Source organism: Seriola dumerili, unplaced genomic scaffold (assembly GCF_002260705.1).
Source record: "Seriola dumerili isolate Sdu_G_001 unplaced genomic scaffold, Sdu_1.0 BDQW01000011.1, whole genome shotgun sequence".
Classification (NCBI taxonomy): domain Eukaryota; kingdom Metazoa; phylum Chordata; class Actinopteri; order Carangiformes; family Carangidae; genus Seriola; species Seriola dumerili.
Genome location: NW_019174266.1, coordinates 4215079 through 4230573, shown reverse-complemented (window position 1 = coordinate 4230573; position 15495 = coordinate 4215079). Strand labels below are relative to the sequence as shown.

The following is a 15495-nucleotide window of genomic DNA, read 5'->3' as shown; positions in this document are numbered from 1 at the left end:
TCTTGTATCTGTCGGCTGTTTCTCCTGGTTGTTTGGCAGGAAGTTACTGCAGAAATTGTCCAACACATAAGTTCATTGTCGTTTTCTTACATCTTGGTGTACGTATGTATTAAACAAACATGACACAACATGTTCGTTATTGAGCTCGGAAGGTGGATTTTCTCTAAACGTAAATGATTCAAATCATGAGACGAGAAGCCCTCGAGTCGAAACTCATTTTTGTGACGCTGTCGACACTGAAGAACAATACGTGGTTAAAACATGTTTAGACCACAGGTCCGCCGTGTAGAATTAGGTGCCTTACTGCAATACATTTGAATGTTAATGAGGTAAAACAGATTTTTGTTTGCGTTCTTGATGACAGAACGTTAGCACTGTGAGCATGTGGTCTTTAGTCAAGGAGATCATGGCGGGACATAAGGCAATACAGGTGCCTCTGTAACACAGGATGGCAGCCGTAAACATTTAAACTACAGAACTAGGAACTGTGACGAAAACGGATCGGCTAAACAACCTCCCTCGGCTGACGGCACTGTCAGACAGGAGAGACGTTTGAGGACGTTGAGGCGACCTGTAAGATTCGGTCGCTGCATGTACACGGCGTCCGGCTGCAGTCCGGCTCTGTCCTGCCGTCAACGTCCACTGGAAATGTTTCAGGAGTAGAGTTTCTGTTCTTCAGCAGCTACAGTCAGGTGACAGATTAAAGGAAAAAGGCCACCATGTGCCACCAGAACATCTTCAGTGCTCTTTGGCGTGGAGTCTACAAGTCTCCTCTTTCTAATGATAATTCCTCATGTGGTGTTTTGACGATTGTGTTCAACTGTGTTGAGATCTGGTGACTGCGAAGGCCACAGCATGTGATTCACATCATTTTCATACTCTTCAAACCATCAGGCCCTATGCATGGAGGCATTGTCATCCATTCATTTTTCAGATTTTTCCTTTAATTTGTCACCGTCTGTGCATTTACAATATAGTTTATAGTCATTCTGCCGACCTCTTTAGTGTTTATAACACGTTGGCGGCTCTTTCAGATGTGACAGTTACTGACGCTTCTGCCTTTCTCTGTCATCACTCCTTTCAAATGACAGTTCAGCGCAGCTGCTGTCATCAACCTGTATTTTTGTTTGATCGTAGAATAAGGATTGTAGCTGCAGCTCAGCAGGTTTGTCACGACTGCCGGTCAACGCAGATCAAATTTCATTCTCGTTTTGTCTGAGAACAGAAACGGACAAATATGTAAATGAGAACCACTATACTGTGAATTCGGCTGAGTGAAGTCACAGAGAGCAGGAGAGAAATGAATAAAGGTTTGACGAGCTGCTCTGGAGCTGTGCGTGATGACAGACAGCCGTGATGGAGGAACACAACATGGCCAGAGTCAGAAACAGCCTCACTTTGGACAGAGCCAGTCTTCTTCTTGTCCTTACTTTAAGCTAAGAGTTGTATTGCTCTTCTAATCTAACTCTGGGCTAGAAAGCGTATAAATGTATTTCCCAAAATGTTGAACTATTCCTTTAAGCTTATCTATATATGTATATATGGATATCAGTGGCTGATTTAGAGGATTTTCTTTTCACTCATGAAGCTTTTCTCAGCTGTTTGTCATTCTGGTCTGTTGAAGCTTATTCAGTCTTTCTGAATCCTTGGGGACATTTTTGCCCTGAGTTGATCCTCTCAGGCAGACATCCTTCTCATGCTCTGTGCAAATCCCACGTCCTTAACTGGAACTGACAGACCATAACCCAAACCAAGGCTGATATACAGTGTACTGTGAAAAAAAAAATGCTGTACTGACAAACTGAAAGAGATGATATCCTCCTTTCAGGCAGCACAATCTATGTCAGCCGACAGTGTTTAGCTGCTTCCTGCAGCTTTCCACCAAAGCATCATCTTTTAGTTTGCGCAGTGATCAAAAGCTCATCACCGAACGATAAAATAAAAAGGTGATATCAGCAGTAAAAGAACAGGATGTATTATTTCTGTCATCCAGATACTATCGGCCGTCCTCCTCATCCTTATCGGCCTGTCCGTCTGCACCTGGCAGCCCACAAACAAAAGTTAACTGGTTAAACTGGAAGCCTCAGACCTGTTAATCCGACCATGACACATTCAGGTCTGAGCTTCGTCATGTTCCAGTTCCTTCCTCTTGTTCACTGGCTCAGTGTCCGTGGAGGGAAACCAGCCGTCAGCAGCAGCTGCGGAAACACTTCTTGAAGAACTTCTTGAACTCGGTGTTGAAGATGGTGTAGATGATGGGGTTGAGAGCGCTGTTGACGTAGCCCAGCCAGGTGACGGTGCTCATCAGACCGGGAGGGATGTCGCACGTTAAACACACGGCTCGCGTCGTGTGGACGACGAAGAACGGCGTCCAGCAGAACAGGAAGCAGCCTGCAATGAGAACATGGAGGGAAATCAGTTGTCATGGTTACCTCAGGCACCTCAGACCCAGACCTTGTTTTTAAACCAAAGTGACGGAGCTGGTCATCCTATGGATGTGTAATACAATATTGTGGCACTATGATTCACAATATGTCACAATATTCATCTTGTAGTTAAAGTGAAACTAAATCAACAGTTTTGGCTTTTTATACTCGTCATTCTTTAGAGGGCCCCATACAATTACTATTAAAATAACGATGTGAACTGTCAGTCAAAGCCTTAAAATAATTAAGTTTATAATGGTAACGTTTATTTATATAGAACTTATCAAAATCCAGAAATACAAAGGGTGGATAATAAAGTAATAACATGGAAACTTTCAGATAAAATAGTAAAAACAAAGGACAAGATAAAATACCTAATATACATTCCTACATACATTATTTTTTATATTTTTTTATATTTTGGCTTTGTGGCCAACTGAGGTATTTGGTAAATGTTCAACCACTCGGACGTGTTAATTATTCATTTACTTATTTTCTATTTTAGAAAACAAGGATCAGCTTTCAAAATTTTAGAAACAGAACAAATAGTTAAACTTAAAGTAAAGCACCTATTTGCACAGTCAAAGTTTGTTGTAATCCAAACTTTGTGTGTTGAGCTGTGAGCCCTGCGTCATCTATCGCTCCAAACTGTAAACTTACACTCCTAATTAACACCCTATAAATAAACGTAAAAAAGGCACCTGTAGTCTTTTCTTCTCAACGTGATGCTCACCCCCAGAGTAGAAACATTCCTCACAGAAGTTGTAAATATAAACTTCAGTTCTTTCTCTTCTTATTTTAGAGTCGTGAGCTTTGCTTTAGCTCTTCCTCCACAGCCAGCTGTCGACAGATGTGCTGCTGTGTCATGTCGGAATCAGACAGTCTTTAAACACTGTTTTATAATTTTGTGCAAACTTAATTTTATAAGCTATGACACAAGAAGATCTCACATGTGCACGATCATAGACTTTTTAAGAATAGAGAGGTTTTGTGCACACAGCTCTGTAAAGAAAACAGGACAAGGGGCAGAGGGCAGGACATTTAATGTGTATGAGCTCAGTGCTGCTACAGTGAGACATTTAACCAGCTGCTAACTGGGAGCTTTACAGACCCAGATAAAAAAAGTCCCACACTTGAATTTGTGATTTATAAATCTGTGTAAAGAACAAATGAGAGTGAAGGTAGGCTTGGGTGATATCCAAAATGTAATATCTCGATACAGTCTCTACCAAATAATGAGATATACAATATTATTGTAGTGTTGTATTTCAGTTTTTCTTTTAATTATACCTAATTATATTATTGTATTTTATGTTTCAGGTGTAACTGATGCTGCCACTTAAAAGTAATTCAAAGTTTTCTCACATGAGAAATATTGCAAATGGCCGGATTTATTATATTTAATGATATATAATATTTGCCCCACCTATTTAAAGCTAGATGGAAGAAGGTAGAAGCTTGCAAACATAAAACTGAACACACAATCTTGCAGCCACAGACTTAAAGGTCCCATATTGTATAAAGGTAGATTTCCATGTGTTGTTTGAATATAAAACAGGTCTAGGTTCTGTATTAATACTGGGGAAGTATCAAAGCGCTCAGTCCTCAGAGAAATACACACAGCCTGTATTCAGAAACTGAGCCTTAAAATGAGCTGTCAGAAATTCTGTAACTTTGTGATGTCACAACAAAGCAGTCACTCGCTCAGAGCCTCTCTTCCTTTAAATATAGAAGCTTTCAGGTTTGCAGGTACAATATCAAATGTACACATTTCTAAAAACTACATTTACATGCGCAAAACTCTAATGAGAAAACAAGTGTGAAGCTGGACATGGGAACACAGCTGTGGAGTTCACGTCATACTGAAAGCATAGGCGGAAAATAAAAACTCCAACCCATAAAACCATCATATAGACCATATTTTAACGACACCATTTCTCCCCCCTGACTGATCCCTGTGTTTTGTCTCGCCTCAAAATCCAGCTTCAACAGGAAATATGTCAAATTAAGGAACCAAGATGATGTGTTCACAGTGTGACTCTTAATGATTCACGACCAGACTGAGTTCATTAGAGACAAAGCAGAAATGTACGACCCTGCCGTCTCATAATTTTAACTCTAGACATCACTGCTCGTGGGTGCTCAATAATTTTTGGGGTTTCTTTACTTTTTTTTTTTTCCACCTCACAAAAAAGTCATTAATTTCAGTGCCAGATTGAACAGCGAGGATAAAGGCACAGAAGCAAAAATACGACCTCCGTGAACTTTATGACCACAGGGACAGAGATTCGAAGCTAATTTTGAACGAACCTTCAGGAACGAGCGAGGGCTACAAATAGCTGTGTCACTGAATCAAACTCAGGCCGTTTGTCTCAAGTGTCGCCTCACGTTGGTGAAAAAGACGATTCGGGTGATTTATTAGCTTTGTGTTAAGAGGTTGATGGATGGGATTAACACTATGTCTTTCTTTCCAGGAGATTAAGACTTTGCATAATATGCCACAGCTCTACTGTCAGGCGGACACATGCACACTTCTTATTCATAAGATGTATTCAGGCTAGCTCTGATAATGCTGTATTAAATGTAGGGATCCGTGTCAGCGCTCTGTTCTGTAAAAGAAGTTTTGTCTGTGTTCTTCGGAGAATGTCAGGCACAAAGACGTCACAGAAACCCTGCAGTGTAATGGCAGTTTTTTCTTTGCATGCTTTCTTGAAAGTCTTTACTGTAGCCATGAATCAGGGTGAATGATTTTACGGTCGTATACCACCTCGCGCTGTCATACATCACCAGCTGCAATCTGCTGAGCACTGCAGTTTGCACACAAATGTAAATTTAAAGCACATTATTTGTATAAACTCTGCTTTTATGTATCGAACCGCAATTACAGAGTAAAATTGGGTTTGTCTCTGGTGGGACATCGGCCAAAACGGTCAACAAATCAGGGCGGATCTCAGCCCCAGTGTTCAGGAGAGACGGTGTGACTATAAGATCATGTGTTACATAATAATTGGATTGAAGGCTTTAAGCTATAATGGCGCTGTTCGTTGAGAGGCGGCCAGTCAGAAGCGACGCTTTTACCCCCCGTCACTCAAGTCTGAAGTGCATGAATGTCAGCGGCCTCAGCTACCTGAGCTGCAGCACAAACAATAATTAAACTGTAAAACCTCTCAGAGTCTGTTTACGTGTGGAGGAAACATCAGGATACACAATTAAGATTCACGGAGCGGAGACGCGGCCGGGATTGAAAATATGAGCGTGGGGAAGTTTGTTTATAATTTATGGTCTGATCCTGTTTGATTAAAAGCCTCCACACACAAGAAAGTTTGGTGAAACTACTTACGGCTGCTGCTGTGGAGTTTAAACACGGTAGTAATTACTATACTGAACTGTTGAGCACTAAAACCACCTCACCTGCTGTCAGGAGCAATTTTACTTTTCATTTCCTGCTTCAGTGGATAAACATAATAAAAGGTGCTTCAGCTTTGGACTCTTTGGCACAAAGCTCTTTGACAACAGAGGGACGGCGTTTTCACATGAGAAACTTTTTTAAGTCGGGAAACAACTTCTACAAATAAGAGGAAATCCTACAAAGAGTCGATTGTTGCTTCCTGAATGACAACTGTACTGTTTTCCGCTCCAATGAAAATCTAATGTTTAACCTTGTTAATATGATGATGTTCACATGTTCATGTTGGTTTTTTTTTTGTTTTTTTTATGATTACTGACATCATAAAAACAGATTCAGGAACCAATCCCATCAACTTGCAGAGCCTGGGGGCGGGGCTAAATAAATCTGAAACCTTATCAATACAGAGAGAGAGAGTTAGCATTAGCACAACCACAAACACTTTGTCAGCCGCTGCCAGTTACAAGCTAACAAACAACATAAACAAATAAAAGATGCTAACTGCGCTATCTGATACGTCTGCTAGTCTCCGATCTTCGTCACAGCGGTGGTGGGCGGGGCATAAAGCCTGATCCAGATTTCTCAATGAGGAAGTTAGTGTAGATGTGCTACCAGCCCCAGTTTTTATGTGGGAAAACCCTATTAAACAAAATATCAATCATAGCATTCATAGAGTATTTGACATGGTTTCAAACATGTCTGGAGAGGAACCAAAACTTTTAAGAGGAACCAAAAGAAAAATCAGTTTTCTAGTTTGTTTGGCTTGTAGAAATCAATTTATCAAACTAACGGCTCACCTTAAGTGAAACCTGCATAAAAACAATGTTGAGGGTCTAGCTTCAAATAGCGGTGAAATATGATCCAGAAGAGTTTTAAAGACGGTGAAGTTAAAAAAAACAATACAAAAACATATTTCCCAAGTTCCACTTCTGTCTCCTCTTGTTAAATGTTACCTATGTCAGAAATTAGCTTAACAAACATAAACACCTCACCTCAGTTTGTGTGTTTGGATTTCAGTTGGCAAAAACTTTCTTTACATTCCCAAAAGTGATTAATGTGTTAATGACCTTCCAAAACAACCGCGACAGACGTGGGTGAAGGTGAACATCTGTCTACAACTGCATGACTCACTACAGCTCCACATCACCGTGTGTTCGCTAAACCTTTACAATCCCTCTCATACAACACGCCCACATGTTCCCTTTTAACTTGGAAATAAGTAAGTCACATTACTGGAGATAAAGACTCTAATTTCTGTTTCACTGTGACTTTAAGGTTTATCAGTTTATAATGCTCTGAGACGGGAGTTAACTACCCAGAAAACCTTTCACCGCCACAATCACTTTATCTTCTGTTGAGGCAGGCTGGAGGTCTATAGTAACACACATACACACATATTAATGAGGCAACACATCGCCTGCTGGATGATGCTGCATTGCATTGTGAAAAGTTGAGCCAGGTTGAACTTTTTTTTTTAAAATAATGTCGTTTGCTTTGGCGTCTATCCCTGCACCATGTTTCATGTCTCACCTGCAGCCTGTAGCATCTTTTTGGTTTGTTTTTTCAGTCTAAACAACCACTTAATCATTCAAATACAAATAAATAAATGCAGCAAGAAGCTTCAAATGATAGTCAGATGTGTCAATCTTCAGTTAGATTGTTTTTTGCACGGATAGCTTTCCAAACCAAAAAAAAACTTGTATAATTTTAGAGCACGCTTCTGCCAAAGCTGCACACTCCACTGAAAAATGTCTCAATAATCTGCATTTAGATCCTGAAAAGCCCCTACATGAAGTGATCATAGTAATACACAATTATGGCAGGCATTTCCCAGACTGTTTTTTTCCTTTCGAATGAGAGCGCTGGCTCATGAGGAAACAGTAGGTAGAAAATGAACAAACACACTCTATCTAAAAAAGAAACTAATCATTGGTTCCTTGGCCGATGGCCTAACTTTCCACTTCCCTCCAAATTAAATTTCAGTCTGTGAACAGATTTAAGAGATATCCTGCGAATAAACCCAGTCAGCCGATCGCAGGCTGCGTCAAACTGTCTGTTGTCGTGTCACACGAACAGTAAGATGGAGAAATGAGGCCACTGTGACGAATACGACAGTCAAGAAAAAACTGTATAAAAACTGATGTAACGTTCACTTAACACATAAATTATTATGCCTTCATTATGTAATGTTATTGGTGAATTTCAAGGTTCTCAGAGCTGATTTTCATAAAAGTAGTTATCTAAGGCCAGAAACAAACAGCGAGCTGTGATGGGCTCAGGGTCACAGCAGAGTTTTGTTAATCACTACCAGACTTTGACGAATCAGTTTTCTTTTTTTTTTTTTCTTTTTTTATTGAATTATTTTAATCTTATTTCTAGATGAGCTGAGTTTTATAGTCACATTTACATCTATTTGTCCTGTTACACAGTTTGACAGACGAACTTCAAGGACGTGTCTTTTGTGGCTCTGAAGGAGATTCATTCAGTTTTTCTCAGCTTGAGCTTGAAAGTCTGAGAGAGAGTCTGAATTACAAGCTGCAGGGCTACGTATCATTCAATAAATGTTCAATATGGTAATGACGCTGATACCTTGACTTCAATACATATTCTTAGCAATGCTTTTCTTCTATGTCAATGTCATCAAATCAATTTTAACAACTAGAATTACCTCTTCACAGTTTTATGCCTCCGCCAAGCTGCAGGAAATATAGTCACAATCTCTCCTTCCTGAGTTACAGCATTGAATAATGACCAGAAGTGTTTTTGCAGAACATTATGATGTCACAGTGAAGTTGACCATCACTTAATTTTATCCTATTAGCCACATCAAATTGTGTCATGATTAGTGTATGAATTCGTGAGTTAGGGCCAAAAACGTTTTTTTGTGAGGTCACAGTGACCATGACCTTTGACCTTTTACCACCAAAATCTAATCAGTTCATTCTTGAGTCCAAATGAGTGTTTGTGCCATATTTGGAGACGTTCCCTCAAGGCGTTACTGAGATATCTCGTTCATGGACGTACAGACACAACCGCAAAACCATAATGCTTCCAGCCCTGACTGTCACAGGCACAGAGGCATGAAGTGAAAATTACAATCCACATTACAGTACACATTTTAGTTTTATTTTGAAGCTCGGTCTCTTTACACTCCCAAAAGTGTTTGTGTAAATAAACAGCCGATCACCAGCATTATTAGATCTTGGTCCGAGCATGCTGCATGCTGATTGGCTCGCTGATGCTGATGGGATCTACTCATTTACTCCTTAGGAATCGAATGATGAGGCATTCTTCAATCCTGAATAGTATCAAACCAATTTGGTCACTCCATAAAAGTTTTGCAGTTCGATACCCAGCCATACGAGCTGCGTGTTTAACAGTCACTCAGTGTGTAATTTAAGATGCTGCTGAGTTGCATTGTCTTGTTTTTTGGAGCTCGGACATTAAAAGTCAGGATTTCTCAGGCTCTGCTTCTTTAAATTCTTTGTAAAATCTCTATCGTGCAAGTTTGTTCAATTCATGGAAATGTAAAAACGAAATAGCTGGAGTGCGGCCGGTCAATGGGAATCTAGTGTTTTACGAGAACATGGCGTAACGTGGCTTCATGAATGGATCCAGACTGGATCTGAGACAGGTGACACTCATGACCTGTCGGTGGTCATGGTCTAGATCTGTAATCCTCTCTCTCTCTCTCTCTCTCTCTGGCCTGTGGTGCAGATTGACTGTAGGATCATTTTCACCAAATCCATCTTGTTCTGGCTCGTCTTGTGTTTCCTCATCAAATAAACATACATGTAACTCATACGTGAGCATGTGTGTATCCCAGTGTGTGACTCAGTGTGTAGTGTGACTGATGTGTAGATAATGGACTGTTGTGGCCCTTTAACTATATTTAGACTGTGTTGTTGTTGTAGACGTCCTCTGAGCTCTGATTGGAGGAGAGGAAGAACATGAACACTCACCTACTACGACAGGTAGCACCCGCATAGCTTTCCGCTCCCTGCTGTTGATCTTGGCTCTCTTCTTCTTCTGCAGTTGTTGGTTGAACGTCACTGTGGGCACAGAGTTCTCTCTGTACTGCCGGGGATAAGGAATCTCCTGCTGCATGTAGTCGTCCGTGTCGTCCAGCCGAGACTGGGCCAAGTCCCTCTCGATGATCCTGGGCAGAGGCATGGGCAGAGGGCCCGGGATGGTGCCCGCCAGCGGGGGGAGGGCGGTGGCGACGGCGGCGTGCTGCAGCTTCCTGCAGGCCTCGATGCTGCTGCGTAGTTTGGCTTTCCGGGTCTCCTCCCAGCGCTGCAGCCCGCGGAAAACACCGAAGTAGAGCAGGACCATGATGGGGCAGGGGATGAAGAAGGAGCAAACGGACGAATAAACGACATAGTTGTTGTCCTCCAGTTTGCACTCGGTGGGGTCACGGTTAGGCACGTTGTTGATGCCAAAGATGACAGGTGAGGCCACGGCCAGGGCCAGCAGCCAGGTGGCCGACAGCAGGATGAGCTGACGATGGTCCACATGCTTACGGTTATAATTCAGAGGTATGGACACTGCGATAAACCTGCAAAACAACAGAAGAAGAAGAAGAAGAGTTAACACTTTAAACAACATGTCTAACAGAGTGACTCACCTGCAGTAACACATGTTCTTTATTACTTAATATCTAATAATAACGAACCTACTTCTTTCTTGTTTTTTCAATCAACTACCAGATTTCTTTACTAGATCTATGCGAAATAGTTATGAATCAACTCCGCCAACTTCTTACTTTAAAAACATTTCTATAATCTCCGAAACAAAAACATGGCACATTCTGAATCATGTTTTGGCTCTGCTCCTGTTCTGTTGAGTAGCTGAAGAAAGAAGGACCTAAACATGAAAAACAAAGTACATCAGAGCGTCACTCTGCTCCTGCAGACACAAAGTCAGTGTCAGCGAGTGTTCATTTCTACTTTTTACAGGTTTTTCATGTTTAAAATGCAAATTGTTTGTTGTGCAGAGACGTCCTGGCAGCTGCCACTGTTTTCCATCAACACTGAGTTTTATTGTTCTTGCAGCATCGGATTTTGAGCTAATGTGAAGAAGAAGCTTCAATCATTTATTAACATCTTTAATTTTTTTATAATCAACAAAATCCATGAATGTTACTTTGATTTACATCCAGGTAAAATCAGATCAGGATCAGAGGCCTGAACTTCAAAGATTTTACACATTTACTGGCAGGAATCAGCCAGTCACATCGGCTGTGTCGTGTCTTTTGTGGCTCTGGAGGAGATTTGTTAAGTTCATCTCAGCTTGAGCTTGAAAGTCTGAGAGAAAGTGTGAAATAGAAGTTGTAGGGTATCATTCAAAATGTTTTAATATCAGTACTGAAACCTATAGCTTGACTTTGATACTGATTCTTAACAATACTTTTTTCAAATTTTAACAAAAAGAAAAATTACAACACATTTATTTTGAAGCTCGGTCTCTTTACACTCTCAAAAGTGTTTGTGTAAATAAACAGCCGATCACCAGCATTATTAGATCTTGGTCCGAGCATGCTGCATGCTGATTGGCTCACTGACGCCGATGAGATTCACTCATTTACTCCTTAGGTATCGAATGACGAGGCATTTTTCAATCCTGAATAGTATCGAACCAATTCGGTCGGTCTGTAAAAGTTTCGAAGTTCGATACCCACGTTTGCAAACGAGAGAGAAGCAACTGAAGCAACTTTCACAGTCAAATCTTCAGACCATCACTGTCGACGACAGACAAAAACATATCGCACTGGAGAAATCAGTTGCTAACTGAATAATCCATCTTGTCTTAACAAAGTTAGCAAACTTATACACATGAGAATTAAACAGTCATTCCCATTTCTGATTATTAGATCTGTAGTTTTGTTACATGTTCTTCAATCAAGCGCTTCCTGATTTATGTCAAGTTTCTGACGGTTTTGGGCAAAGTTCTTGTCCAGCTGCTTGTGTTTAGACAATATTTACCTGCATCATTTGTTTGTTTTTTTTGGCCACTTAAGGACTTGGAACAAACTGTGAATACAACAGACAAATTATCCCCTTATGAAAGTTGATATGGCGAACATGTTTACCAGTAGCTGACTACATACACAGCGACATTAGCATTCATCTGAAGTCAAATTTTCTCTCAGCCTGATGAATTGAAGGCCAGTGTTCACTCTGTTTTTGTTCCCCGCCAACTCCTGAGGGAAATATCTGGCTCTTTAGCTGTTAAATGCTCCACTATGTTCACCAGCTGCTCTCTAACTGTGCGTCTTATCATCTGTTACTCAGCTTTTATAATCACCAATTTGGAGCATTGTTTTATTTGTTTTGTTTTTTTTTTTTTTGCTGACAGATTGTGAACCATGGGTTTGCTTCAAACTAAATCAGGAAATCCAGTGGATAAAAAAAATAAAATAAAAGTTTTAGTGTGTTTAATGCCACTTTTTCCCTGAATTAGTTTTGGGGTAAACAAACGTATTCAAGCAGGAGCTGACACCTGTCTCCTCTAATGAATTTAATATCACTGCATTACTTCTGAACAGGATTTTAGATTCATGAGTTAATTAACCACATCATCTACTGGCTTCCACAGTAAAAGGCCTGAAAGTCCCTCAGAGGGATGATGCAAACCCTGACCAGACAAACACACACCTACCTGTCCACACTGATGGCACAGAGGTTGAATATGGATGCGGTACACAACATCACATCCATGGTCATCAGGCCGTCACACATCAGCATGTTCAAAGACCAAACTCCACCCTGAAACTGCGCACGCACGCACGCACGCACACACAAAGAAAGAAAGAAAAGAAACACACAAACACCACCTCATTAGCTGCCCCCAATCTGAGCGTAAATATCTGTAATCCTCTTGCACCACTGCAGCTCCCTGTGCAGACAAACATTCCTCCTTTTCAAACACAACACAGTCCACTGTCTCCCTCTCTTTGCGACTCTTTCTCGCTGGGAACATGGAAAGGTTTTAACTTCCAGACTGACTTTTTCTAATCCAGTAAGAGCGTGTGGACAAACCACCGGTGTGACACTCAGTAGATTACCTCGCTGCAGCCACTGGCACAGGTAACAAGATCACAAATGCGGCTAATTAAGGAGGACTTGGGGGGAAGCCTCAGCAGGGCATCTCTGAGCCACAGAGATATTTAGAGAGACAGGCGAGCAGGCAGGTGGCTTTTAATACTTTAATAAGGACTAGATTACACTCTTTAAACCTATTTATTGCCTGGAAATATTGTGATTTATGGATCATACCTCTCCTGACAAACCAGTATGAATCCCCCACTTCCCCCCTGTCATTAATTAATCCTGATTAAAGAGGTGAGAGCGGCTCAGCACTGCATGGTCCCTCCTCTGTTTTCTGACATGATGACCTGTTTCTGGTTTAATTGGCAACTTCGTTTAATCAGATTAGATCCCATTAATAATTTCACCCAACATATCTTAAATATGTGCATTTAGTTGAGAAGTATTTGACTCTCATCCACTTAAACTGCTCTGTCTCTGCACTGTGACACATCAGCAGGTGTTCAGTTCGGTAAAGGCTCCTGTCATGGATGGATTGTGAGACAACAGGCCCTGGGGCACACACTGAAAGCCCCCCCCCCACCCCCCACCTTACATAGGAGCAAGGCTCAGACTGAAAGAGACAGAAAAACATGTTGGTGTCTCTTTGAAGACATTTTGCTTCTTGTCTCTCTTGTTTTGTGTGTCTTTGTTAGTAAAACTCTGCAGGTGCTGAACTTACTTCTCTCTGGAGATGAAGAGAGGCTTGTCTGACTCCTGCCGCAGCAGATCCACACTCACAGCACACTGTTATGAACCCACCAGGACCCTGTGACCCCCTCAGGCCCTTACGCCCGCTCAATAATCCACTCAAAGCTACTTTAGCTCGGTTCTTACCTCTGCGTAAACGAAGAGCGGCAGAACCAGCACCGCCAGCAGCAGGTCCGCAAACGCCAAACTGACTATGAAGTAGTTTGTCGTCGTCTTCAAAGCCTTCTCCAAGTACACGCTGAGGCACACGAGCACGTTCCCCCCGGTGATGATCACAATCAGCAAAATCCCGAACACGAGCGCAGGGAAATTATACTGTGTGACCGCAGTCGCCGGCAGCGTGTCGTTGTTCAAGTCAGTGGAGTTGTCCGACATGGTCGCCTCTGTTGCGCCGCAGACTGACGGGCTCCTTGTCCGACGGAGAACGGCTCTCTCCGGGGCACTTTTCATCAATGATCCGTATCCAGCAGCCCTGAGATGAGCAGGAGCGCCACAGGTGAAGGAAGTGGGAGTATCCCCGTGAGGACGCGCATCAGTATCCGAGCTGAGCCCCGTGCGCTCCGCTCTCCAAGCGCACAGTGACCAGGTCCCGTCTGATCCGTCTTATCCAGCCCTCGATACACTTTCCTTTCACATTCACTGGACTGATGGTGCCAGGCAGTTGTAGCATTATGTGGATCAGTTTCTCTGCCGTCTCCTCAGCCTGCTCCCGAAGGAATAAGTTTGCAGAGTGGGCGAATCAGAAGGCAACGGCTTAAACCCATCCGCACAAATCTGCTTACTGAGGCTCTGCTGTGTGAACAGTCCCTGCAGCAGCGGGGTGGCAAATCAGCTGTCAGGAAAAGAAACAGCGTGGTAATCAATTATTCTTCAAATACTTTTTTTTATTCTGTCGCCATCACCCTGCCGGAGCGTGGATCTGATGAGCTGCAGGTTCAGCACATTGGAAGAAAGGCGACAGATCAGAGTTGCACAGAAAAGATGAATCTTTTTATCCATTAATATTCATTTCTTCTTCTTTTTTGTGATTTTCTCGTCAGTCTTTTAACACAGCATATCTGCACATATACAAGTACTCATGTTACTACTATTCTACTGCCAACTTGCTGGTACTATTACTACTTCTGTGACCACTGATACTTTTACTATTTTACTACAGTACTACAACTATTGACTATGACAGAAGTAATGTCTTTCTCCTACTACCACTATTACTCATTACTATGACTACTACATGAATAATAGTAGTATTACTCTTTGCTACAAGTTCTTTTTATATTGTTATTCTACTACCATTGGTAGGATACTAACTACTAGTACTTATTCTATGACTAATAATGTTGCTACTATTACTATTCTACTAACTGCTATTATTACTACTATTTATGCTTCTACTATTACTTGCACCTGCAATAATACTGTTACCTATACTGATACTTCTACTATATTATGACTGCTAATACTTCAACTACTTCTGGTAGTAGTTCTACTACTAGTAGAACTACTACTAGAACAATTTCTACCACTGCTAATTCTACTGATAAGATACTACAACTGGTATTACTACTATTACTATCACCACTATGACTACCGATAGTATCACTACTACCATTCTTCTACGACTTACTACTGATTATGGCGATGATACTGCAACTACTAGACTACTACAACTACTACAATTATAGTACTTCTACTACATGTTAATATTCCTCTTCCTCTTCCTACTACTCTTCTACTACCACTGCTAGTACTTGGACCACTGATACTATCACTTGTACTGCTAATCCTGCTGCTGCACCTGGATCTAGTTTTTTAAAACCTTTGTGAAAATCTGCAGACGTTCTTTTCTCGTTCTGGTGGAACG

The 15495-nt window shown here is 41.5% G+C and overlaps 1 protein-coding gene across 1 annotated transcript; it reads right to left on the bottom strand.

Annotated features, from left to right (window-relative positions):
• Window positions 1–2188: 2188 nt before the first annotated feature.
• On the bottom strand, window positions 2189–14006 carry LOC111223087 (D(4) dopamine receptor-like). The gene is made up of 4 exons (XM_022747117.1): window positions 13758–14006; window positions 12493–12605; window positions 9795–10390; window positions 2189–2391 (listed from the first exon to the last, which is right to left on the bottom strand). Exons 1-4 carry the CDS (start codon window positions 14004–14006, stop codon window positions 2189–2191), a joined length of 1161 nt encoding a protein of 386 aa, XP_022602838.1.
• Window positions 14007–15495: the final 1489 nt, after the last annotated feature.

Coding starts and splice junctions, on each gene's coding strand:
- LOC111223087 (XM_022747117.1), bottom strand. CDS start 14,006: ATGTCGGACAACTCCACTGACTTGAACAACGACACGCTGCCGGCGACT. Junction 12,606..13,757: donor CGCTCTTCGTTTACGCAGAG/GTAAGAACCGAG, acceptor GTGCGTGCGCAG/TTTCAGGGTGGAGTTTGGTC. Junction 2,392..9,794: donor GGTGCTACCTGTCGTAGTAG/GTGAGTGTTCAT, acceptor TTCTCATTGCAG/GCTGCTTCCTGTTCTGCTGG.